The sequence below is a fragment of the Castor canadensis genome, chromosome 8 (genome assembly GCF_047511655.1).
Source record: "Castor canadensis chromosome 8, mCasCan1.hap1v2, whole genome shotgun sequence".
In the NCBI taxonomy this organism is placed as follows: Eukaryota; Metazoa; Chordata; class Mammalia; order Rodentia; family Castoridae; genus Castor; species Castor canadensis.
In genome coordinates this window covers 39002811-39030521 of record NC_133393.1, presented here as the reverse complement: position 1 = coordinate 39030521, position 27711 = coordinate 39002811, and the positions used below count along the sequence as shown (strand labels likewise).

At 44.9% G+C, this 27711-nt stretch overlaps 1 protein-coding gene across 3 annotated transcripts in view; it reads left to right on the top strand.

Moving 5' to 3' along the window:
• Positions 1-15568: 15568 nt before the first annotated feature.
• Gmpr (guanosine monophosphate reductase) overlaps positions 15569-27711 on the top strand; it is a 44705-nt gene continuing 32562 nt past the window's right edge. The window contains exons 1-4 of one of the 3 annotated variants that reach the window (XM_074082872.1): positions 15573-15829; positions 21327-22500; positions 22984-23103; positions 25644-25727. In XM_074082872.1, the coding sequence (XP_073938973.1) occupies positions 23059-23103; positions 25644-25727 (129 nt within the window). In that variant the 5' untranslated portion in view covers positions 15573-15829; positions 21327-22500; positions 22984-23058. Of the gene's footprint in view, positions 15830-21326; positions 22501-22983; positions 23104-25643; positions 25728-27711 lie in introns of all 3 variants that reach the window. The other 2 variants (XM_074082871.1, XM_020182807.2) reach the window with 2 other exon arrangements.

Sequence of the window (27711 nt, the reverse complement as noted above, 5' to 3'; positions counted from 1 at the left end):
TCATTGGATTATTTGTTCTTTTGGTGTTTAAATTTTTTTGAGTTCTTTCTCTATTCTGCATATTAATCCTCTTAGAGGAATAGCTGGTGAAGATTTTCTCTTTCTGTAGGCTTATCTTCACTGTGATAGTTATTTCCTTTGCTTTACTGATGCTCTATTTCTGCTTGGCCATAAACAAAAGCCCCCTGAAAAAACAAATACATAAAATTTACTTGGAATGTTGGGTTGGATGTAACCTGATGCCCGGACCCTGTGGACATGAATCGGTGATCTCCTTTTTCTATCTTCTGCTTCTTCTCCCACCCCAGTGACCTGTCAGTTCTGACACCAATTTCCAAAGCTCTTTGGAAAAAGCCACACCTTCCCAGAGCCATAGGTCAGGAGACTGCACAGGGAGGTTGTCATAGAGGTATGTTACTCTCTACCCAGAATTCTTTCTCATTGAGCAATTACAAAAGCCTTCCGTCAGTACTTACTAAACTAAGTTACCGGCTGGAAAGCAAGAAGACTAACAGTATTGTTGTTCAGCCACCAGAAGGAACGAGGTGCTGATCCATTCACAACACAGATGAGCCTGGAAACATCATGGTAAGTGAAAGAAGCTCATTGCAAAGACAGCAGGTTGTACTATTCCATTTATATGAAATGTCCAGGGCAGGTAAACCATAGAGACAGAAAGTAGATTGGTGGTTGTCTAGGACTGTGGGGTTGGAAAGAAGGGACACAAGTGGAAGAATGGCTTCTAAAGGGGACAAGATTCATGGGAGTGATGACAAGTTCTCAAATTGTGGTGACTGTCACACAACTCTGTGAATAGACTAAAAAAATCACTGAATTGTACACTTTTGACTAGAGAATTGGATAGTACTGAAACCAGAGTTTTGGACCCCAGGCCCAAACTCCTGGGTTTCCACTTGTCAGGTCCAGTCACTGGCCCTTATATGCCAAACAAAGAGACATGGTGAAGGGCAGAGAAAGGAGATTTATTAACAGTTCAGGACACAGCTGTAGGACAAGGCAAAGTAAGCCCATCTTCAGCCACCTTTGGAGTACAGACATGAGCTTTAGTTTTAAATAGACAAAGATTCAGGGAAGAGAGGACAAAAGGTATGTGCATAGTTAAACAATCCTAGTCACAGGTGTGTTCCAGTGGTCCAGTGGGGTCTGGTTGACCATTATCTCAGTCCTTGTTCTTTGAGGGTTTTGGAGAAGTTATTGCTAACATCACTTGAGAAGGGCAATCTGGTTCCCATGACATGATTACTCCTGGTCCAGGGTGCAGCCTCATCATTATAGGTAATTGTCTTCATTTGGGGTGGTCTGTCCTGTAGACACTGTCCTGCTGTTCCTTAGGGGTAATTTTAGTCCCTTGTCATGAAGATGTTATTGATCATTCCTGTCCTTCCTTGATTCTGAGGGATGGCTCAGAGCAAAGGACAACAGGTACAAAATGGAGACAGAGATGTCAAGTTTTCCCATTTTTAGTTAATTCATGGGCTCAAGTAAGGAGTCAGTGCTTTTCAGTAGAGCATCTTAGGCATCTCTTATAATCTGTGAATTATATTTCAATGGAGTTCTTACTACGATAAGTAATACAGACATACATCAACTACAGTCATTTAAGGATTTGAAAAAAAAAATTGTTTAGATACAGGGTCTTGCTACGTAGCCTAGGCTGGTCTCAAACTCTGTATCCTCCTGCCTCAGTCTCCTGAGTGCTGGGATTATATGCATATACTGCCATCCACATTGTGAAAAGAACATTTAAGGAGGTATTATTCTCAGAGGTGAACCCTGCACTTGACTAATTCTAAGAGCGAGGTCTCCTTAGTGCCTGGCTGGCCTCACTTTAGTATGGGTAGAGAGTACTTATTTTAATCCTCCACTCAGATTCAAGTTGAATCAGTCAATGTTAAGCAAGCATCTGCCACAGAATCACCATTAGATTCTGTTTTTTTTTTCCTTTTCCTCCTTTCACTGTTTCCTTCTACAAAGAAAGGAGTGTCCACTTCAATCCAGACCTTAGCTCCAGGAATGAAATAAAACCCTTGATTACAGGAAACTTAGAATCTGATACAGATGGGGGTAAGGAGTAGGTGGATCTCAGGCTTTTTGTGTCATGGACATCCTTGGACCATAGTTCAGATTCTTTTTTAAATTATACATAATAAATACAGTGACAATATAACATTTAAAAAATAAACAGAAAACTTCCTAAAAACTTGGCTGGAACAATAACCTGAGAATGCATAAAATAGAGGCAGAGACTGCAAAGGAAACTCATCATGTTGAAACAGAGGTATCAGAATAATTTATGTGCCTGTTTATGAATGTACTGAATAACAACATCTCACAGCACCTTTAAGAAGTACTATGCTTTTGAATGAGATGAGGGATCACCACAATTGCGGTGAGGTATAAAAATATCTGTGATTTCTATGACGACAAAGTCACAGGTAGTGTTAATCCAACCATGGTCTGTTGTTCACTTTCAGTGTTAAATTTCAATGAGAAGTTAGCAAAAACTTCTCATTCAGGTAACTCTGAAGGTCTGTGAACTGAAAGTTAAAGTCTCCTGGAAGTGTGGATACCATACTACAAGCTGTGACAATGTCCTGGGAGCAGTGCAGCAGGGGGTGACATCAGCCCCTGGTTAGAGAGCTGACCTGCCTCAGTTAAGTCCATGATCTGGGCAAGTTTTCTGAGCTTCAGTTTTTCCTCACCTGTACAGATGAAAACATGATAATGACCTTGTCATAGGGTCACTAGGAGGATGAGCTAAGAAAATGTACAAAACACTTAGCAGTGTACCTGGCACGGAAGAGTTGATGTTCCACAGGGGAGCTGTTTTGGTTCCAGAAATAGCCATCTAAGCATACTGAGGGTTTTTAAGAATTACTACTCAAGCCAGCACTGGTGGCTTAAGTCTATAATCCTAGCTACTCGGGAGGCAGAGATCAGGAGGACTGAGTTTCAAGGCCAGCCTGGCAAAATGAAATCGAGACCTTAGCTCAGAAATACCCAGCATAAAAAAGGATTAGCAGAGGTGGCTCAAGTGCTACAGTGCCTGGCTAGCAAAGTTGAGGCCCTGAGTTCAAAACTTTAATGTAAAAAAAAAAATACTACTCAATTTTAGCAAATTTTAAATTGTTTCTTTGTTTAGGTTATACAGTGTACTTAAAATGTTATTTAGTACGTGAAACAACCACCTTGGAAAGGCTTCTGAAAAACACATGGTGTCATTATCAAACTTAGATACTTTTAAATATTTTAAACTGAATGTATAGATACAATGAAACAGATTTCTTTCTTTCTTTAAAAATATACTGATGGTGTAACTCCTTGCTACTCAATGTGGGTCCTCAGGACCAACTCTTCTGGGCACTTGTCAGAAATGCAAAAGCTTGGGCTCCACCAGACTACTAAAGCAGAATTTGCATTTTCATCAGATTCCTATGGTTCATTATGCATAGTAAAACTGTAAACTCACTGGTAAGGGAACTTTCCGAAGTAATTTATTAACTTTCATAATTACTGCTGGGGCAACTTACATTCTCTTAAGTGTTCTGCATAGACTTCTTTCACCTTATTCTCATATGTTTAAATCACTAGAAGACTGTTCTTAATCCAAAGGGACAAATTTTCTCAAACTTTACAAGTCTATGAAATACCAAGTATGCACAAATTCTTAACTCCATAATATTAAATATTACAATTTTGGGTTATTTCAAATCTTTAATTACCACTCAGTTTTCATTATTTCTGGGTTTTGAGAGATATTTATCTACTAAAAACATTATTTCCTCATAGTGTTAGCCCAGTGTTTAATTCTATCAAATATTCGAAGAACTAATTCCTGTTTAAGCTCTTGCAGAAAACAGCACAAGGAACATTTCCCAACTTATTTTCTGAGATCACTATGACCCTCATGAACACATCAAAAGAAAACTACAGAATCTTGTCCCTCATGAGCTCAGGTAGAAATCTCCTCAACAAAATATTAGTAAACCTGAGGTGGGCGTGGTGGTACATGCCTGTAATCCCAGCTACTTGGCAGAGGCAGAAGGATCACGAGTTTAAGGACAGCCCAGACAAACTTATTTCGTTTTTATTGAAAAACAAATAAAAACAAAAGAGTTGGGGTGTGGCACAAGTGGAAGAGCTCATTTTGCCTAGCAAGCTTGAGGCCCTGGGTTCAATTTCCAGTATTAGAGAAAAGAAGAGAAAGAAAGAGAGAGGGAAGGAGGAAAGGAGGGGAGAAAGAGAGAGAGAGAGAGAGACAGAGAAATTAGCAAGCTGTACCTATCAGTACATAAAAGTATTGTTTACTGTGGCCAAGTGGGGTTTACCCCATGTAATTTTTAGGTTCACCCTACCCTTACATAATAAAACACTAGCAGGTTGGATTATGGAGGTCTCATGGCTTTGTCTGACTAGTTGGTCAAAACCTGGCATGGTGGTACATGTGGTGCAATCCCAGCATTTAGGAGGCAGAGACAGGAAGAGTGCAAATTCATGGCCAGCTTGGACTACATAACAAGACTAAAAAACCAAGGCCTGGGATATAGCTCGGTAGTAGAATGCTTGCCTAGCATACATAAGATTCTGAGTTTAATCCCCAATACTGCAATAAACTAAACAAACAAACAGACAGAAAAAACTTCTGGGGAAAATCATTGTACTGAGAGGAAGTGATTAGTGAAATAAGGAGCAGAAATATGTACGAGGGTCAAAGGAGTCTGTGCTCATCAGCTTCCTATTATTGCAACAAAATACTTGAGGTAATCAGCTTACAATGAGGAAAGGTTTGTTCAGAGTTGAGCTTTCAGTCCGGGGTCAGTTGACCCTCTTGCTTTTGGGCCTCCAGGGAGGCAGTGCACCATGGCGGCAAGCATGGTCGAGGAAGACTCTTGTATCATGATGGCTAGGAAGCAAAGAGGAAAGAGAGGAGGGACTGGGGTCCCAACATGCTCTTTGAGGGCAGGCCCTTAATGACCTACCTCTTCCCACTAGGATCTACCCTCTAATGGTTCTACCGGTTCTGTTGGTGCTATAGATGACACAGCCTTCAACACAGAGGCCTTTGGGGAACACTAGAGATCCAAACTAGAGCAGAGTCTGAGGTATTGTGGGAGAGTCAGGACTCACATTGACTCTGTAAGGACTACGATTTTGCGTCTCAGGAGGTACTTACTGAGGCTAGCTTTAGGAGCCAGATATCTGCTAGGCAGATTAGGGTGGGTCCTTGATGGAGGCGCTGACAGTTGAGATAAGCAAGACATGGGAGACCCTGAGACCTGGGAACTGAGATCAACAGGACATGAGACCACCTTGAGACCTGGAGTTGAGATCAACAGGACATGAGACCACCTTGAGACCTGGAGTTGAGATCAACAGGAGATGGAAAAAGAAAGAAGGGCATATACACGGTGACTTTGTGATGCCCGTCAGCTGATGCAGGCAGGCTTATCAAGAAGGAAAGCAGATGGATCAATGGTGCAGGGACACAGCAGACTTTACTTAAACCCGGAACTAACGATCTTATAAGACCCCTAGACAAAGAGCCTGGTGCTCAGTCTTTCTGAAACTCCTCTTGTATGAGTATTTCTCCTTGCCTTTCCTCTCTGCTGAATAAAACCCTGCTCTTTCAGCTCTCCTGGTTGTTCATGACTTTAATTGTTTGATCGCACAAGACAAAGTTCCCCGCAACCACTACAGCACACCTAAGATCACCGCATCATTTTAGGAGCTCATCTGGGATATGAGGAGGGTGAGTATGTCTGTGACAATGATCTTTCACATTCTGTGTTTTGGGATCATGTGTACCCATGTATTAAGCTCTGTCTAAACTTACCAGGCACCTGATAGCCAGGGCTACGGGTGTTATAGTGCAGGTGTCAGGCTTGCTGGGGTGAGTCTTTCCAATTCCCCTTTATTTCTGATGCAGGGAATGTTGGTCTGACCCGGCCTTAGTCTCCCTTTCCCAAATCTACCTGCTCTTGACAGGGAGCGGGCCTCACCAAGACTACTTCTGGAACTGCAGCTCAGTGTACACTGATGAAGCTGAGCCTGTCTCATATAGCCTATGTATTATAGACATGGAGAGTCATCTTTCTTTTTTTTATGGCACTGGGGTTTGAACTGAGCCTTACACTTGCTCAGCAGGTGCTCTACTACTTAACCACTTCACCAGCCCTTTTTTGTGATGGGTTTTTTCAAGATAGGGTCTTGTGAACTATTTGCCCAGAGCTCACTTTGAACTGTGATCCTCTTGATCTCTGCCTCCTGAGTAGCTAGGATTATAGGTGTGAGCCACCAGCACCTGGCACAGAGACTCATCTTTACTCTTGCTGAGACTTCAGTTTGACCCAAAGCCCTTGGGGGAAAGGCGACCCATTAATCCTTAGAGCAAGAGTCAGACAGTCCTCTTGCCTCTCCTTCAGTCATGAATTCTGTTCCCTTTTGGTTTCACACTCTAGTAGCAGCAGGCCTCTCTCTCTGCCCAACAGAACCTACTTTCTTTCCATTTCTGGCTTCTCAAATACCAAGAACTTCTCTGCAATGATTCACATCCTTAACAGAGTTTTGACCCATAGGCCCCGGGATCATTGTCTTTGCTGTTCCTCCAGGGAAACCCAGACCCTGGGACCTTGAGGGAGGACTCAGAGCCTGGGTCCCCAACTGTTATGACCACAACTTTATCCTCCATTGGGAGACAGGGAAATCAATCTAGAAAATAGCCTTACCTCCCTCTTGAGGCATTTGCTTTTCTGTATTCCCCCGGCCTCAGAAGGATAATTGGAAATAGTCAGGTACCACATTTTCTAACTCTGCCAGGGAGCTCGCTTTTTGGTCCTCTTCCGATGGGGGCACATCCTACCTTTTATCTGCTGGCCTCCTAGTTCCAAGAGTAAGGGAGTATCATGGAACCTGAATGTGACTTTGATGGCAAAAAAGGGACATAGAAAAAGGCTCATGAGGATCATCAGAAAGTCCACCTGGACTGTTGGCTCTTCTTGTCCCACCTTAATCCTTGTCATAATGAGACAAATCTTAGCCCATATAAATAAGACAAGCTCAACATCCCTTATAGAAGTTTTAAGACTGGTGGTGGGCCAAATAGAGGAAGGCCTGACCCACCACAGGAAGTCAGGCAATTTTCCAAGGGAGACCAATCACGGACACTGGCAACTTAGATAAGTGCAGATAAATCTGATATGCCAGCACCCTTTTGTGATTGCACACAAAAGGAAGCATTAAGATGCTGGAGGATGCTCTCCTGGGCTGTGGTTGGAGAAAATAAAAATGGGGATCCCGAAACGTTTTCTCCTTTATCATTTCAGATGGGAAACACCCCTTCCACAATATTGTACTCCCTTGGAATGTATCTTAAATATTGGGCAAATTTTTTTGGCCCTCTTCCTTGGAAGAGCTCCCCAATCACTGAAAAAGAAGAGCCTGATATTTTATTGTACACAAACCTGGCCTGAATATCAACTGGGAGATGGAGAGAAATGGCCTCCAGAGGGAAGTATCAATTACAATCCATACTCCAATCAGGCCTGTTTTGCAGATGCGAGGGCAAATGAGTAGAGGTTCCCTTCATCCAGACATTTTTTGCCTTGCAGGGAAAGCACTAACCCTTGCAAGAGGTGCCAAATTGATCCTGCTTTTATGGCAATGATAAAAGAGTATGGTCCTATGTTTCCTCAAAAGGACTACAATCAGACAAAACCTCTAAAACAGGAAGGTCCATCTGCCACTCCCTCCTATCCCATACCCCTCCCTCATGCCCCTGAGGGAAAGGGACCTGGGAATAGATGGAAGACCCACAGGGTCTTTCATTCCTTCTCTATTCAGGGTCTCAGGGATACAAAGACAGACCTTATATAGTTTCAGAGTACTCTGACAAATACATTGAGGACCTACTGGAAGTAAGTCAGGCCTTTGATCTTACCTGAAAGGATGTCATGCTTCTTTTAAATAGGAGTCTCAGCTCCTCTGAAAGGGATGCAGCATTGCAGGAGGTCACTGCCTTTGTGGATGAAACGTACAACCAGAACGAAAAGAGGGCAAAAGAAGTAGAATGAGTAACAAAATGTACCCACAGGCAGTCAGGCTATCCTTCTAAGCTGACTCAATTTGGAATCCTAATGACCCTACAGGGGCCTGGAGACACAAACATTCTTTGCATTCTGGAGGGCCTGAGATGAACTCAAAGCAAACCCCTAAATTATGCCCAATTTACCTCGATAAAACAAGAACTGGAAGAAACCCCTTCAACATTTCTGAATAGACTTAGAGAAGCCCTTGCCAGATATACTACTACAAGCCCTGACTCCTGGAAGACCAATTAATTTGCAGAGACAAATTCTTATCTCGATCAGTCCCAGACATCTGCAAAAAACTCCAAAAAAATCCTACTGGGTCCTGATAATACCCTCAACAATTTGGTAAAGACCTAAGCCTTCTATAACAGGGATAAGGAACAAGCTTCTGAGAAAGAACACATCAAAAGAAAAAGATGGCAGTCCTAGTGGCCACTCTGAGAGAGGCTAATATAAATGGGCACCTCCTTAGTAGGGAGACCTCTTTCCCTATCCAGTCAAGCCTGCTTTAAATGCATTCAGGAAGGACATATCCAATGAGATACCCAAAGAAAAGAACCCCTAAAGCCCTGTCCATTTGCAGAGACCACTGGAGGTCCAACTGACCCTAGTAACAAAGGTCTCCAGGGTCAAACCCCTCCAGAATGGCTCACCAACAGGATGGAGGGGGCCAGAGGTGTCCTTAATTAGCTCCCATTCTTTGGACTGATATCTCCAAACTGGACTGATATCTCCACATTCTCTCCATTTTTAATGTGGAGGAAATGCCTGTAAATTTCCTCCTTAACACAGGAGCTAGTTATTGGGTCCTTTTCTCAAACTCCCAACAAAGGGGACCTCACAGGAAGTAACTCAAACTTTAATTTTCTAACAAAAAAGGGAAAGAAGGTCTCTAAGGCCAAAGCACATCTCTGTCAAGACTCTGTTAAATACTTAGGATTAATAATAAGTAAAGGGACCCAAAAATTGGGGGGAGGAAAGAATAAAACCCATAACCTCCTTCCTGACTCTTAGAACTCTCAAACAGTTAAGAGGATTTTTAGGAATATAGGGATTTTGTAGGTTGTGGATTCCAGGAAATGAAGAAATGGCTCATCCCTTGTATCAAACAATTAAGGACACTCAAAAATCAGGTACCCATCTCTTAGAATGGGGACTGGAACAACAACTGGCTTTTGACCAACTGAAATGGGCCCTCCTTTAAGCATCTGTCTTAAGCCTTCCCACTGGATGAACTTTTAATCTATATGTCCATGAGAGAAAGGGAGTGGTTTTGGGAGTTGTGACCCAAACTTAAGGGCCTATTCAACAACCTACAGGATACCTGAGTAAAGAATTAGATGTAGTGGCAAAAGGATGGCCAGCTTGCCTTTGGGCCTTCAAGGCAACTGCCCTCCTGATTCCTGAGGCAATCAAACTAACTTTTGGAAAAGACTGATAGTATACACTCCCATAACATGGCAGGACCACTTGCCTCCAAGGAGACTCTCTGGCTCTTGGACAGCTGACTCAGATAGAAGACCTTATCACTCAAAGAACTAGTTATCCAATTACGAACTTGCTCTCCACTAAATCCTGCTACTTTTCTCCCTGAAGAGGGAGGAGATTTAGAACATGATTGTGAACAGGTGGTGCAACAATTTATGCAGCTAGAGAAGATTTAAAGGAAACTCCTCTAGAGAATCCAGACTTAGTCCTCTTCACAGATGGGAGCTCCTTTATGGAGCAGGGAGTCCAAAAAGCAGGCTGTGCAATAGTTACCATTGAGAGGTAACTTCCCCCTGGCAAAAGTGTGAGGCTGACTAACTTATAGCCCTCACTTGGGCACTAGAACTCAACAAAGGAGAGAGGGTCAGTATGTACACTGAAGTCCAAATATGCTTTTCTGGTGCTCCATACACATGCTGTCACCTGAAAGGAAAGACATTTTCTGACATTCACCAGATCCCCCATCAAATATCACAAGGAAATAGGCCAACTCTTATCCTCAGTCTACCTCCTCTCTGAGGTAGCCATCATACATTGTAGGGGTCATCAAAAGGAGACTGATGAGGTGTCTGAGGGAAGTAGATTAGCCAATCTAGAGGCTAAGGCTGCATCCAAAAAGTACCTAACATCCAAGGCAACAGAGGTATCTTTGGTCTGGGATAGTTCTTTGAAGGAAACCAAGCCCCAATACACTCCTGCAGAGAAGGAATGGCTTTCTTTTGAGGATATACCCCCACCCCCATCCTTCTGGATGGCTACTCACTAGAGAAGAAAAATTACTTCTAACACAGGTAAATCAATGGAAAATTATTAAGGCTCTCCACCAAGCTTTTCATTGGGGTGTAGATAAAACATGTCATATGGACCAAAGGTTATTCACAGGCAAAAATCTCTTAGAAATAGTCCAACAAGTGATTAGACATATGAAATATGTCAGAAAAATAATCCCCTTACCAGAAAAAATAGCTCCCCCTGGCATACACTGTAAAGGTGATTACCCTGGGGAGGACTGGCAAATGGACTTTACTCATATTCCCAAATTCCCAAATCTAGGTGCATCCAATATCTTTTGGTCTAGGTAGATACCTTCCTTCACTAACTGGGTTGAAGACTTTCCTTGCAGAACTGAAAAGGCATCAGAAGTAGTAAATGCTTGGTCTCTGAAATAATCCCTAGGATTGAACTTCCAAGGAGCCTGCAAAGGGACAATGGCTCCTCTTTCAAAGCAGCTGTTACCCACAGACTTTCTAAGGCACTGGAATTCAGTACCATTTACACCGTGCCTGGAGATCCCAGTCTCTAGGGAAGGTGGAAAAGGTTAATGACCTTGGGGCCTATCCTGCTCCCAATGCCTTTACTGAGAATTAGAAACACTCCCCAGATATGAAATGTTATAGGGACACCCATTCCTCACAAATGATCTTCTACTTGATCAACAGGATGTGAGATCACCTTGAGACCTGGGAGTTGAGATCAACAGGACATGGAAAAAGAAAGGCATGCACAGTGACTTTGTGATGCCCATCAACTGATGTGGGCATGCCTATCAAGAGATTTCAGAGCAAATAAAATACAACGGCCCAAGCTAAATTCCAACAAACTTTGCAGCTAATATCTGGAGCACGCTCCAGAGAGACAGGTCATCAGCTGTTTAACCTAGGAGACTTAGTACTGGTCAAGTCTTTGCCATCTCTTACTCCTTCTCTAGATCCTACTTGGGATAGACCCAACACTGTGATTCTGCCCTCTCCAACGACTGTAAAGGTGAAGGTGACATGGATAGACCCCTGGATCTGCAACTCTCGAGTTAAGCTGTGGAATGGGGAAGAGGAGAACTCTAAGCACTGAGACACACAGGAAAGGGAGGATCTTGACTCTTACTCTTGTGGACCATTAGAAGACTCAAGCTTCTATTCAGAAGAAACTCCCACTCATTCCCACATCAAGATAAGTAATGGTTGTGGGTTTGTAGTGGTTGTGATTTATATTGGGCCTAGTTTTTGGAATAGAATTATACTGTCCCCTTCTGAGTGGACTGCCACAGAGAAACTGCTTCTCTGCTGCACCTTTTCCTTCACTGTGCTTATACACTGGGGCCTTCTGATTTAAGCCCATTCCACTCTTTTCTCCAAGTAGTGTCAGCCACTTTGATATTTCCAAATCAGCCTATTATAGATGATATTCCCCAACTCCTCGAGTTTATTTCTGATCTTCGGTACCAGGGGCATTTAGTAGGTTCACCCCACCTCAACTCCACCTATACACTGCATCTTGATTATTTTCCGATTGACCAAACACTTCAGTCATGAGACTCTCCCTGTTGATCTTAGTTTTACATCTCATTTCTACCCAGGGAGAGAGGGAAAATTGGTCCTCTAACTCCCTTCTCTACTTCACACAGGCCCTTACTGGGAACCCATCAACTAAGGACTGTTGGATATGCTACCAAAATCCTGAGGCAGGAGATGAAATCCATTGGTTCACTATACAACCTGTTAATTCATCTGTGGCCCGGACCATCCCTCTAAGAGGAAAGTCCTTAAATGCTACAAATCCAATAATCCCTTTAAAAAGATTGCCATGGATTTCCCCACCTCATTTTAAAACTGCCATGTCACAATACCTATGGGCAACCAATATTGACCCTGAATTTAACATTCCCCGGATCCCAAGCTGCACTTTCACGTGGCCGTTATCTTGCCCAAATGTAAGCCAATTTAAAAAATGGTTCCAAAGCAGACCTGCCCCTCATAATCAACTTGTAGGATGGATCCCCTCCAAGACCTCCATTATAGGGGGAAACCTGACAAATCCAGATATCTACCCCTCCAATTTCTCTGAGCCCAGGCTTCTTTGTCTCCCTGAGGGATACCTGTTTGCTGGGATGGAGTACAACTCCTCTGACGGATGGGGGTTGCAATGCCTGCACCCTTTCCGATGTGGGGGAGACTGGACTATCATTCAGCTTATCCCCAAAAATGATACTGTATTCTTCCTTAACAACACAGCCATCCAGCGGCAATACAGTCAACATAAACCATCTCGTTTTGAGCTCATCAGACACCGGAGGGAGCCGATCACCTTAATTGCACTGGGCATCACTACATTGGTGGCCACTTTGGCAGGATTAACATATGGGGTAGTGGTTAATCATATGACTACTGCAAACCTAACTAAGGTAATGGGGAACATAGCAGTGGAGACAGGGTTAAACTTCAAGGATCTGGAAAGATCCCTCAACTCTCTTGCTGAGATGGTCTTGGATCACCGCTTGGCTTTAGATTATATGCTAGCCCAGCAGGGAGGCGTCTGTGCCATAGCCAACACATCCTGCTGTGTATATATCAATAACTCTGGCCAAATAGAACTAAGAACTCAAAACATCTTACTACAAGCTAAATGGCTCCAAACTCGGTCTTCAGAATTTCCGTCAGTGCCCCAAGTATGGGAACAAATCAAACAATGGCTGCCATCGATTAACTGGTTTGTTCCCTTCTTGGGCCCAATATTGGTGGTCATTTTATTTCTTGTATTTGGACCATGTATCCTCAGATTAATCGTAAAATTTGTCTCTTCTCACCTAGAAGCAGTCAAGTTACAAATGGTGAAGGAAATGCAGCCTCTGATGAATAGCTCTGTCCCTCCATGAACATCTATCAAGGACCCCTAGACAGGCCCTCTTCTGAAGGGTTTCCCTGACTGCCACATCCGACGCCCCCAACCAGCAGGAAGCAGATAGGTCGGTCGTCTCCCCTCTCCCTAATGGCAGTTAAGGTTACCTCTTCAGAGGGGGGGTTGAGGCTAGCGTTAGGAGCCAGATGTCTGCTAGGCAGATTAGGGTGGGGTCCTTGATGGAGGCGCTGACAGTTGAGATAAACAAGACATGGGAGACCCTGAGACCTGGGAACTGAGATCAACAGGACATGAGACCACCTTGAGACCTGGGAACTGAGATCAACAGGAGATGGAAAAAGAAAGAAGGGCATATACACAGTGACTTTGTGATGCCCGTCAGCTGATGCAGGCAGGCTTATCAAGAAGGAAAGCAGATGGATCAATGGTGCAGGGACACAGCAGACTTTACTTAAACCCGGAACTAATGATCTTATAAAACCTCTAGACAAAGAGACCCTGGTGCTCAGTCTTTCTGAGATCCCTCCCATATGGGTGTTTCTCCTTGCCTTTCTTCTGTGCTGAATAAAACTGTGCTCTTTCGTTCACCCCATGTTGTCCGTGACTTTCACTCTTCTGTCACACAAGATAAAATTCATGGCAACCACTACAGCTCATCTGAGATCACTAGCATGGAACCTAGGAGAATGAGAAGGAATGGAATGTGTAAATTTTGGACTCTTCCAATAGAAAAGGGATGGGTAAGAAACCAAGAACAGATTCTATTCCAGAGTATGAGAGCAAGGACAACCAAGGAAGCTTTTCCTTTAAGGAAATGTACATGACAATGAATGTGGAGCTCTCACTTCCTTTGTACTTTGAGCAGATGCTTAACAAGGTTAGTTTCTCTTCCCTTCAGGGAGAATAATTTTTAAATAACCATATCATATAGTAATTACATTATACTTTTATTTTGCCTTTAATTGGGAACTCAAGATCACCACCTTGCAGGTAAGTGGAACATCTGGCCAACTTTCAAAGATTTGAAAAAGGATCACAAACATTAGATTGGCAGGACGAATTGTGGTTACTTACTTCTCTGATAACTTTCATTTCCTTCCATGACACTGTGTGAACTTCCTGTAGGGTAAAGATAATAGAACAAGTGAGATGCATTCAGGCCTTCATCATTTGCAGACATTTGTGTTAAAAGGAATATTGAGCTATGTCTTCATGGTCAGTCAATATACAAGTGCATAGAAAAGAGATGGAGGCTGCAGAGAACTGGAAGAAAATGAAAGTGATTCCTGCTTTTGAGTAGTTAGCCATCTTGTCTGAGACTCCAAACAGCTACCATTTCTTGAGCAATTAATATGGAACATACATTGTACACACACACACACACACACATACACACAATGTAATTCTCACAAAAGCCGAGGAGAGGATAGCCTATGCTTTTCCTTCTAATCTATGAGAAAACTGAGTCAGAGAAATCAAGTGACTCCCCCAAGGTCATCCAGCTAGAAAGCTGCCAAACCAGGTTTTCAACCTAGGAAGTGAGAGAGGCCAGGACAAAAAGCAGCTTAATGAAAAGCTGTAGTGAGTTTAAAGGACTGAAAGATTTATATTTAATCTTTCTGTAGCCTTGAGTAAAGTATGTATTTTTGTGTTTATTTCTGTCATGCTGCGGATGGAACCCAGGGCTGGGCCTCAAGCAAATTAGACAAGCACTCTATCAAGTAGATACATCCCCAGCCTGTTATTTCATTTACATAAACCTCATTTTCCTTATCTGCAAAATGGCCCCTTTTTAACTGGGCTGGTCTGAGCGAATGAAACGTGGAGGCCAAGTCTTTAAACGCATGCCCAGTGTTTAGCAGAGTTTCAGTAAGGTCCAAATAAATTACAAAAAACCTCCCGGCACGGGTCATCCTCAGAAAGGTCTGGGGTCCCTAAAATCCCAGGATCTGTGTTGACTATAGACCTTGTCTCTTTTTATAAAAAACAAGCAAACAAAATTCTGAGATCGAAGGGGCATCCAAAAAAATAACCTGAACAATTCCACTAGTGTTAAATAGCTACCAACAACCTATTTTTTTTTAGGGGGGGAATGGAACCCAGGGCCTCCCACCTGCGTGCTGCGAATGAGTTGCAGCCCCAGCCCCAGGGAAACTTCGCCCCAGGTCTGTCCCTGATTGCCAGGCTGACCCCTCACCTCTCTGCTCCTGCCCAGGGTGCTCTCTGGACAGCCGCCAGGAGCCACATCCAGTGCCCAATCCAGGGCCGGGGGCGGGACGTGGCCAGGCCGGGCTGGGGCGGGGCACCCGGCGCGACTGCAGGCAGAGCGCAGCCGGGGGCGCGGGGCGCGCGGGCATAAGAGTGGGGCGTGCGCGCGGAGAAGCACCGGTCCCGGCACAGCAGCCCCGGCACCACGTCACGCACGCGTACCGGCCATCCGTGTAGCTCACAGACATCTCGCACCGCCACCAGCTCCGCAGCAGAAAGGATCCGGCGAGCTTGCCACCCGCACCATGCCCCGCATAGATGCGGACCTCAAGCTCGACTTCAAGGATGTCCTGCTCCGACCTAAGCGGAGCAGCCTCAAGAGCCGAGCTGAGGTGGGGGTTCGGAGGGGGAATGCCTTCCCGATGACGCGGGGGGGGGGGGGGTGGAGGGATGGCACCGGGTCAGTCTGTCTGCTTTTCTGTGTCTGAAGCTGGGGTGCTGCACTCTTCTCCCCTCTCCACCACCTGAGAACCGGGAAGGCAGCGGGTTCCCTGCCAGGATCTGGGCGCAGTGACAAAGGGCCCAGCTCGGGCCTGAAATTCTAAATACGTCCGTCTGGTTGGGTGGGCAAGGGGAAGTTATACTGAACTAGATCACTGGGGAGCAAAGATCAAGTGTCCAGTAGGTTCAGGAAGCATGGGGTAAGGGAGGCACTCGGGAGAAAAAGGAAACAGTGGAGCCAGGTGGAAGCAAGACAAAAACAATTACAGATCCTTGTTGGAGCCGTGTTCCTGCTGAGAGCTGCATTAGCAGTAGAATTTCTTAGCAGCTCTTGACACTACCCCTTCCCACCCCACTTTAAGTTCAGGGGTTACTTTTCGAGTTTAGGTGGCCTGCTTGGAGCGGAGCTTGGGGACCCTTTCCTGGTGGCACTCCTTGGTACCCGCAGTTCCAAGCCTAGCCCTAGAGCTGCTGAAAGTGCTGGGTGCAGATGTTAGGGTGAATTGGGAGCCTGGGGCGCTTTGCTGGTTCTGCATTAATAAAATCAAAGCCTCAGAACAGGTGGAGACAACGGAACTGGAAATAGCCTGGAGTGGGGGAAGGGAGGTCAGACTCTGAAGGAGAAAATAGTTTCCCGGGAGGCAGAGCCCCCTGGAGTAGTTGTGTTCCGGGGACCTTGGCTTTGCCTGGACTGTTAAGTGCAGAGGAGGAAGGGGCTGCCGAAGAAGTAAACAGGAGGAGGCTGAGCCAGCGTTCCCAGCAACTTGTCACCTGCTTCACAAACAAGACCATAAATAAACCCCCTCAGCAAAGAACTCCAGGCCGGTGCCCAGACCTGCCTGCAGTGCCTGGTGCTGCCAGCTGAGGGCTTGTTTGGATCAGGACAGCTTCTTGCAGTTAGCCAATGAGTACAACCAAGTCTTTCTCCAAGCAGCAGCATTGTCTGGCTGGAGCCAGAATAGGACAGGACAGGAAGAGGTGGGGATGGAATGATGGACCCTTGTCACTCTAGATTAGATGTCCCTGCGCTTGTCTTTCATCATGTCCTTTTAGATGCTACAGAGCTGGGCATACTCTTGGAACAAAAAGTTTGAAAGGCAGCCATGAGCTAGAAGTATTAACTGTAGCTAGTGCCTATGGCCAGAATGAATTGTGAGTATTCTCAGTAGACTAACAGTTTGGTGGCCTCAGTATTCCTTAACTCTTTGTTCAAAATTTATTTAGGAGAAACCCGTGTTTTGAAAAAGATGTATGTAATTTCCAAGCCAGAAAACCTCTTGAGAAGGTAAAATAGTGAACAGTTCTGTAAGAGAATGAATTATTCCTTCCCAGGGAACATACAATGTCACCCAACACTTGGTTTTGTAATTTGTGCTGATGTCATTATTAATGTAGTCCTAGCCCATGGTGGTAGCAAGGAGAATCGGTACCCTTGAGGACTTTTTCATATTTTTCAACTTTGAGGAAATTCGCCAGTTAGTGGCTGGATACCAGAGTTAATGGCACTTCTGTTCCAGTCCTTTCTCCCAGTGGTTTCACTTCCTGGGCTGGGAGGCTGCTGCCTGGCTAGTGACCTCACATGATTTGCCTACTTGCCTCAGTGGTGTTGAGGGATTTGGTTTAGCCTCTAATCCCTTCTCAGTGTTTCTTCTGTTTGCTTGTTGATGCCTGGTAGTTCCTGTAGGCAGATACAAACTTTTCATGGCACCGTCAGAAGCTTGGAATGTGTACACCCTGGTACAAGTAATACCTGGATATAAATTCGAAACTAAATAGTTGATGATCACCATTGAACTTAACAGTGGGTGCAGAGAAGCCAGCAGAGCGTACACCAGGAAGCAGAAGCTGGCTGGGAAAGCAGAGGGCTTTTCGCTAGCTTGTTTTTGGCTTTTGGTACACTGAGGTTTGAACTCCAGGTTTTGCCTTTGTTAAACAGGTGTTCTACCCCAGAGCCTGTTTTGGTCTTATTATTTTGGAGATAGGTGCTTCCTTCTCCCCACCCTCAGGCAGGCCTGGACTGGACTGTGATCATTCTGTTTTATGCTTCCTGCTGTAGCTGGGATGACAAGTAGGTAGGATTACAGGTATGAGCCACCAGTGACCAGCTGTAAAGTGGAGTTTTGTGTGTTGACAGCAAGCCTTATCAGTGCAATGGTTTTGCTATGACCCTGGTCCAGTGATGGGTCATCCAGTGGTGAGATGTGATCCCCTGCTCAGAAGTTTAGTACTCCTGCAGAGAATCTTCACAAACATCAATTAAAATAATTGAGGTCAGCTCCCGAGACATAGAGTACAGATAGAGGTGACACTGTGGCCTTAGCATAGGTGCTCCAGGCAGGCAGTCATTTCTTAAGTGTCCAGTATGTGAGATTGAAGTTGCCCAAGGTTATGTGGGGACATTCCGATAATCTTTTCAGAGGAGGTGACATTTGTTGATGGAGGCAAGACCTTTGTCATCTGGTACACAGGGGACCTTGAGTCATTCCTTGACTCCCTGAGCGTTTTCTTCCTTTGGACCCATTCCTGGGCTCTAATGTCGTAAGATTTTTCTTTTTTTTTAAAATGTGTTCATGCAACCCTAACTTTGAGAGTCAGGCATTGAAGAAAATTTACAGGCGAAAATCACCCACTTGTCCAGGATAGGGAAGGCAAAAGCATCATTCATTCTGTGTACAGGTCTGCAGTAATTGTTTCTCCAGTGAGAAGAAGTATTAATCTAGCACCACCATGGGAGAAGGTTGGCCCAGGGGAATGACAGCAGGGCAGGGAGGAAAGACTAGCTGCTGGGAGAAAGGAGACCTGGGTTTTAGTCTAAGCTCTGTCCCTAATTACTTGTATTACCTTTTATTGCCTTTGTTGCTTGGGAATGCTGTAACAGGGTGCCACAAACCAGGTGGCTTAAGCAACAAAATTGTATTGTTTCCTACTCTCTCCTTGTTCTGGTGGCTACCAGTCCCAGTTCAAGATGCCTGTGGGGTTGGTTTTCTTTTCCTTTCCTTTCCTTATGTGTGTGTGTGTGTGTGTGTGTGTGTGTGTGTGCTCGTGAGTGCGCACTTCACACTTGCAAAGCTTGAGTCACACCTTCAGATCATTTTGTTCTGGTGTTTTGAAGATGAAGTCTAGAGAACTATTTACCTGGGCTGACCTTGAACTGCAGTCTTCCCAATCTTAGTCTTCTGAGTAGCAAGGTTATAGGTGTGAGCCATTGGTGCCCAGCTCTCTCCCTTTTTTTTGGTGGTACTTGGATTTGAACTTGGGGCCTTGTGCTTGCTGCTTTACCACTTGAACCAAACCTCCAGCTCTTTTTGCTTTAGTTTGTTTTTCAGATAGGGTCTTGTGCTTTTTGCCCTGACTTGCCTGGGACTGTGATCCTACTACCACCATGACCTCACACACAGGACTTGGAAAGAGATCGTGTTTCAGGCCTCTCCTAGCATCTGTCAGGGTGCTGGCAACCTTTGGTGTTCCTTGGCTTGGAGATGCATCCCCCTATCTCTGACTTCATCCCTACAAGGTGCTCTCCCTCTGTGTCCAAATTTTTTCTATTTTTATAAGAATATCAGTCATATGGGACTAGGGCCCACCCTCAATGACCGCTTCTTCACTAAGTCATCTGTGAGGACCCTAGTTCCAAATAAGGTCACATTCACAGGAACTGGAGGATACAATGTGAGCATTGTTTTGGGGGAGACCTGATTTCAGCCTGTAAGGCCTCTGTAAATGTTGCTCTGTGAAATTACAGGGTCTGACTAGATTTGTCCGTAACCACAAGTCCATCAGAATCACCTAGGGAGACACTCCAAAATACACCTCTTGTCTCCAACACAAAGGTTTTGATTTATGAAGCTTGGAGTGGCCTGAGCATGTTTTCAGAAGTCAGCCTGAAAGGATTCTGCTGTACTCAGAATTAGCCTGGACTGGCTTCTGCTGCCTGTTCCTTCTGGGGAACCTGTGGCTCTCTGGTGATGCATGAGCATTTCAGAGGCTGAGAACCCACAGAGCAACCTCTCCTCATCCAAGGGGCTGGGCTGGGGCCCACTGAGCATTGCTGTGCAAAAGGCTGGGAACCAAAACACAGGATCACTCTGCCTCTGTAGAGAGATGCTAGCTTGTTCCATACTTGTTGAGTCACTAGGACTGCCAAGAGGGAAGGTGTTGTCTCTATCAGACAGGTCAGACAGGCCATGGACAACCTAGGTAAAAAAGAACTGCTCAACTCAGTGCCATCCATAGATGTAGGGAAAGGGACCTGTGTCCTGAGCCCCACTTCTTCCAGATTGCACCCTTACTCCCTGCTGTGGGCTATGCCGTTCCTTATAGGCATGTGCTCCAGGTACTCAGAATGCTGGGCATTCCTTCCCAGATGATTACAACCGATTCCAATTCCTACATGGGCCACTTCTCCAGGTATTTCCTGAGGGCTAGCTGTGCTGCTGGGGTCCATTCCTCTCACCCCAGAATGTGGAAAAGTGGGAGCCGTTTGTGCATGTGGGTGTGCATGGAGCAGCCTGGGGTGTCAGAAGTGTACACGGGGTGGGGAGGGGCTGTCCTGGCTTTCCATGCCACCATGTTCTGGGGCCCTCCTGTTTGTGGATGTCTTTGTTTTTGCTAGGGGAGGAGGAGGAGGAGAGAACACGTTTTTTCTAGCAGGTCGTTAGTTAGCTTGACCCACACATTGAATTGTTTGGAAGTCAGGCAAGTGTGTATTTTTGAGGTCCAAAAATGTTGGGTGATTGGATTGACTTGAAGATGGTGTGTTTGGAGAGCAGCAGAAAGTGCTTTTGAAGCGGGTTTGTTACTATCTGTTCCCTTTCTGATGGGGCTTAGCAGAGTGGGAATTGAGGTGCTGTTGTTGGTGCATTGACCAGCAGTTTAAATGCCAAATTTTGTTCCTGCGAGGCTGAAATATTTAAAGTGTGTATCTCCCAGTGGTCAAGTGGTCTGTTTTGGGGGGGGGGATGTATCTGGGTAGATAATTTCATTTGCCATTTTTAGCGTTAAGTATTGTGAAGAATCTGCTGTACGTCATGGGGTGGGGGGGATACTGGGAATTGAACTCAGGGTCTCATGTGCGCTAAGCATGTATTCCACCTCTGAGCTACACCCTCAGCCCCAAGTATCTGCCTTAAAGAATTAACTGAAGCCTGCCCTTTTCCCTGAGTGCTGGGTTTTGTGTACTGCTGATAGCATTTGGAGTGCCAAGAAAAAGCCATTGTGGTCTCAGCTGGGTGCAGAGTAGGGCAGCTCTCTCTCCAGGCATCTTGGTGGAGTAGAAGAGTAATTTGAGGCCAAGGAATTCTGATGGTTTTAGGCCTATGAGTTCAGAATGAGCAAGCCATTAGCAGCACAGAAGGTTGCAGCTAATAGACTCCTTCCATTATCTTGCAGGATGTCAATAGGACTTGCTTCACTGAGGTAGAACCGAGAATCATCATGAAGGAAATGGAGAAAGGGCTGAGACGCTGCTGCATATGTTCATGTAATTACAGCATCTCATTTCCCCTCGTTGGCTGCTGTTTAAGCCAGCACAGTCATATTTATGACATCATTGAGCCAGGAAGCCTTCTGGACATGGAGCCCTGTGTGCAGAAGCAAGAGAAATGAAAAGGCGAAAGGGTCTGAAGAGGCACTGCAGTGTTCTCTGACTAGATGCAAATTGTAAAGTGCAAGTTGAATTAAACAAAAAAGACTAAAAGGATCCAGATAAATGCTGGGAGAAAGTGATTATTCGGACACTCAGGAAGCCAGGATTCATTAGGTCTAAATGACTTCAGAAGTGTAAGATTCACACCTGTGTTTCTCCTGCTGGTTCACCTCAGACAAGCACTCACCACCTCCATTATCTGTCAGGATCCAACCCAGGAAATGAACAGTGAAATTTGGGAAGCAGGGAGTTGAACGCAGGGCATCCTAGCATGGCTGAGCAGCTAAAGGGGATGTTGAGGCGCGTCAGAGATGGACACCAGCAAGAAGCCACTCCCACCCTAGGGCCATAGTTAGTGGGAGGGGTTGGACTCACACTGGGAAAGCTGGAACCAGTACCATGTAGGTCTGAAGGGAACACGGCTGCTCTGGAGAAACTGCCCAGGCAGAAGGGGCCTGGGTCTGACTTCTCTCATGCTCTGCCCTCCATAGGCTGACCTCAGTCAGAAATAAACTTGAGAAATGGAGCCTATGGCGGGTGGCATCTCTAAGAAGATCAAGCCCAGGACCTGACCTGGGTCATAAAACTCATTCTAATTTTGTGAGTTCTTTGAGAGCACCTAACACAGTGTTTCTGCCGAGCCCACCGTCCTGGCTGAGCTGTTCTGGATTCCTGACAGGTGGCCATCACAAATGCTCTGGAATTGGAGTTATAGTAGAATTGGAGGGCCCTCTCTCCAGCTGCTTGCAAGTCAAAGGAACAAGTGTTTTTATGCGTGAACATATGGTCGCAGTGTACTCCCCCGGCCCTTTGAAAGCTGCTCGTAATTACAAAACAGCTGTGGAGGTTGAACGATGGAGTGATTCATGATCTCCAGCCCACTACAGGGTAAATTTGGAGCGCAGCTCTAGGTGAAAGGTGAGATTGCAAGGATTCTGACAGCACGAGGGTCACTGTTGGCGTGGAAGAGTGGAGCGAACCTTTCCAAAGGGGAATTTCCCCTATTGCTTGGAAGTGAGAACGGGTAACATGGATGTGTGCTCAGGGCCAGCACGAACTAGGCCAGCAATAGAAGTTAGCAGAAGGATTGGAGAAGCTAATGGAAGGGGGGGAGAGAAGGGTTCCAGTTTGGGGTTCTGGCTTTATGGCAGAATATCCAGTGGCTTGCACAGCGTTTGAGAATAATGAGGTACGCTTTGAGCTTTTGAACTTGAACATGACCTGTTACTTGGTTTCCTTAGGAACGGTCCTGTCTTTGCACCTGACCTGAGTCCTCAGACTCCAGGGAGCAAGGGTCAGACCCTTGTCCTTGTGTTCTTCCCACTTGCTGTGCATGCTGGAAATTCTGCACGCCTCACTGAAAAGAACAAGTGCTTATTTTTCTCCCTTTGTGGGCAACAGGTGGATCTGGAGCGCACCTTTACATTTCGCAACTCGAAGCAGACCTACTCAGGGATTCCCATCATTGTTGCCAACATGGACACCGTGGGGACATTTGAGATGGCCGTTGTGATGTCACAGGTGAGACGTGGGCTTTTTATCTCTTTCATCACCTTTGCTGCTCACAGTATGGCCAGGTCATCAGACATGTTGAGTCATTCTTTGCTGTGTGTCTGATTGATGTGAGAGACAGGCCTTTTCTTCCTCCTCCTCAATGAGAGGATGGTGGTGTCTGCACTTGGTGGTTGAGAGCTGCTTGGAGTTCTGTGAAAATGCCTGCGATGGTTTGGGCAGCTAGAGTTTCAGAAAGAAAGATGACCTAATGAATGCCATGTTACAGAAGCGAGACATTGCCTTTAAAATGGAGACAGCAGCTTTATACACATTTGCCACATGGTGACATAGAGAGCATTTGTTCAGCACTGTTGGATGTAATGTGGTTCCTGATTGCTGTCGATCACCATCAGGTAGGCTCCTTTTACAGATGCAGAAACTGAGGCAGAGAGAGGCAGGATAACTTGTTCCAGACAGGAAGGACCCAAACCCAAACAGACCCCAGAATCTAAGGGATTTTCCTCTCAAATGCATAGGTCATAGTACAAGTTTAAGGTTTTTTTTTAGCCAACTACCAACCTAATCACCTATAAGGAAATAGCTAGTATTTCAGCCTTGGGAAAAATAAAAAACATAAGGGTGTGTGTGCGAATGTGACCAAAGGACTTCATATGTGTGTGCAAATGGAATGATGAAACCTGTTAAAATCATTTTAAGAGGGGAGGGGCGGCCAAAAAGAGTAGTAGAGGGGGTGAATTTGATCAAAGTCTATAATCTGCATATATGGAAATATCATAATGAAAACTTCTTGTACAGTTAATAAAAAGAGGAAAAAAAAGGGCACGCTACTTGCAGACAGGACCTTCGTCTTACAGCTGTGTCTGAGGTGCAGCACCTCACATACATCCTGGATATGGATGCCCATGAGGGTTGTGTCTCTGCTTCTGTCACTGACGCCTGCCAAGTGCAAAGATAAATCCAATTAGTTGAAAGAGCTTCTCACTGCTGACAGCAAGTCTCACCGCAGGAGTGCTGGGATTCATTATTAAGCAGTGATTAGAAGGAAAAGATTCTCAAATTATGAGCTCAGAAAATGGAGTTCGGGGGTGATCGTAGTCTCAGCTCTAAGCCCCCACTGAACTTCGGGAGGTTAAAAAATTCCTAAAGGAACATGGTACTTTTCCTTGTTCTGCTGTCATTAGCTTCCACACTAATGAATTATACACTAGCTGCATTGTGGTTTGGGTAAGTGTCCCCAAAGGTCCATGCATTAAAGGCTTGCCCTAGGGGGTTGCTTTTGGGAGGTAGTAGAGCCTTTCAGAGGTGGGGCCTGGTAAGAGGTCTTGGGTTCATGGGAGGCATGCCTTTAAAGGGAATTGTGGGATTCTGGTGTCTTCCTTGCTCTCTTTTGTTCCCTGGCTTGTGATGAGGCGAGTGGTTTTGCTCTGCTACACACTCCTGCCAGTCTGTGCTGCCTAACCTTAGGCTCAAAACAACAGGGGCAATTGATGATGGACTTTAATCTCCAATACTGTGAACCAAAGCAAACCTTTCTTCTTTATAAGTGAATTGTCTCTGGTATTTTGTTATAGTGACAAAAAGCTGACTAACAGTGTAAAAGTGGGGGGGAATCAGGTAGCAATAAATAACTTGGTTAATTCACAGATTAGTCCACAAAAAACCTAGAACTTTTTGCCCTCCCCATTTTCATGGGAGAGTTTCCCCAGCAAAGAGATAGCACACATGGACATAACCCACCATGTGGAGGTCTGTATTCTAGGATCCACAGAGTCAGTGCAAGTTAATAAAGCCATAGAATTTTAGGATGAGACACTGTGGATGGAAATAGGCCCAGACATTTGGGGAAAGGCCTTGTTATAGGGGAAGGAGCCGAGCTCTCTGGTAACAGCTGATTTTGATTCTGGCTTTTGCCTCTTGCTAGACCAGCAATTGCTAAATTTCTTAAGCTCCATTCCTGCCAATGGGCTTCACAATGCCAGTCACAGTTGTTCTGAGAACCAAATGAAATAATGCTCACATAGCACTGATGCAATGGCAGTAAAGACTGGGCCAGGTGTGTACTTAGGGTCCTAAATTATATCATTACCTCTTAGAAAAGAACCACCTGCCTGACAGGCAGAGCTTTTAGCAAGAAGTCTTTAGGTTGTAAATGCAAGAAGAAGCTTCCAGGTGTAAGGCAAGGCCCCTTGGGGTTAGTTAAGTGGAAGTTTGTCTTGGGATGGCCCTCTGGGCAGGGAACCTGCTGCATGGCTTTCCTTTGCATCTTCTGATTCAGGTGTGGGTGGAGTGGCTCTGAAAACCCTCCCAGCCTTCCCTTGCCTCCTGGTCCTGGATGCAGCCTTGTATGGTGGATTAGAATGGAAACACAGTTTGACAACTTCACTGGTTACACCTTTGTCTGTCTTGGGCTCCTGGAAACATATTTAAAGCAAATTAAGCATGAGCGGCAGGAGTTGCACTTGCTTGTGTCTTGTTGGCTTACCACCTGCAGGTGGAGGAGGGCGGGGCTCCCTTGGCCTCTAATGACTGGCTGTTTTGTTTCTCAGCACTCCATGTTCACAGCAGTTCACAAGCATTATACCCTGGACGACTGGAAACGCTTCGCCACAAATCACCCTGAATGCCTGCAGGTATGACTACCGCTGGGTTTGCTAAAGCAAGGGGTACGCGGAGAAAGAAAGCCGAGCTTTCCATGAGTGAATGTTTGCCATGGTGGCATAGGCCTGTAATCCAGCACTCAAGAGGCAGAGGCAGGGGATCACAGTTCTAGGCCAGCCTGGGCTATAGGGCAAGACTCATCTGAAAAAAACAAACGAAATCTAATCATAATAAGTCGTGTTTTAGTTAAATAAATAATACACCTGCTTGGGTGGCTCTCGTCATAAAGACAGGTAGGAAGTGGTGAAATCAGATGTGTAAAATGCGTAAAATAGTACAGTTGCTTTGGAAACCAATCCTGCAGTTCCCTAAAAGGGAAAATTTAAGTTACCATATGCCTAGCAATTCCATTTCTAGCTGTAGATCCACACACACAAAAAAAACAGTTCATGAATGTTCTTAGCAGCATTGTTAAAAAATATAGTTAAAAAATAGAAATGGCAAAATGTCTATCGCTGATGAATAGATAAACAAAGTATGATGCAGCTATGTGATGGAATAGTATGCAGCCATAAAAAGTAATAAAGTACTGACTCATGCTACTACATGGATGAACCTTGAGAATATTTTGCTAAGTAAAAAGGCTAGACATAAAAGGTCAAATATGATTTTGTTGATACAAATTGTCCATAATAGGCAAATCCATAGAGACAGAAGGTGCATTAGTGATTGCCTAGGACAGAGGGGAAGGAGAGAGAGTATCTGATGGTGGTGGCAAAGACGTGTGGGAGTTTCTTTTTGGGAGTCATGAAAATGTTCTTGAGTTGTAATGATTACTCAGCTCTGTGAATGTGCTAAAAACCATTCATGGTGCATTGGGTGAATTACATGGTATGCCAGTAAGGCTGTTCCAAATAAAATAAAGTAGTTGTTTTAAAATGATAACGAAAATTCCTACTGTAGCATGTCTAAATTTCCTTCTTACATATTCAGGAGCCTCTGAGCCACAGCCAGCAGGGAGTTTCTTGGTTGGGGCAGTCCCTTTATGTTAGATCATTTGTGGTTAGAGAATGGCTCAGATCTTAACTGCTTCCACAGCCACACTGGCCATGGTTGCTGAACTAAGCTTTATTTTTAAATTTTTTTCTTTTTTTTTCTTTTATTCATATGTGCATACTATGTTTGGGTCATTTCTCTCCCTTTCCCCGCCCTTCCTTTCCCCTGCCCCCTCCCTCTCCCCCTCACCCCCTCACTACCAGGCAGAAACTATTTTGCCCTTATCTCTAATTTTGTTGAAGAGAGAGTATAAGCAATAACAGGAAGGAACAAGGGTTTTTGCTGGTTGAGATAAGGATAGCTATATAGGGAGTTGACTCACATTAATTTCCTGTGCATGTGTGTTACCTTCTAAGTTAATTCTCGAACTAACCTTTTCTCTATGAACTAAGCTTTAATTAGGTGTGGATCATCACTAGTGAGAAGGCGGTTTTGGAGATGGCTCTGGCTCAATAGGGACTCTTTCATTTTTGCCATATTGCATTCACAGGGATAATACAGCTGTCCCTCAGTATCTTTGGGGACTGGTTCCAGGGATCCTTGGATGCTTAGGACACTTACACATGTGTGCATTCAACCTGTGCACAACCTCCTGTACCCAACCACCTCCTGTACACAATGCATGTTACCAGTACAATGTAAATTATTGTTACACTGTATTGCCTGGGCACTAATGACAAGAAAAATCAGCACAGACGCAGTTTATTACTGAACATTTCTAATCAGTTGGGTCTGTGGATTCGGAGGACTAGCTTTACTTTCTTCCCTTTTCCCTATAAGAAGTTTGGAAACAATCATTTTCTCCTTTTATTGGGGGGTGTTTACCTCCCCCTGATTTTAAGTATGGTTTTGTTGTGGGCTGTGAATAGGAACCTTGGCCTCTATTACTAAGTATGACCATTTGACTTATTCCCCACTCCCCAAAAATAGGCTAATTAGAAAAGGAAAATGTTATAGACT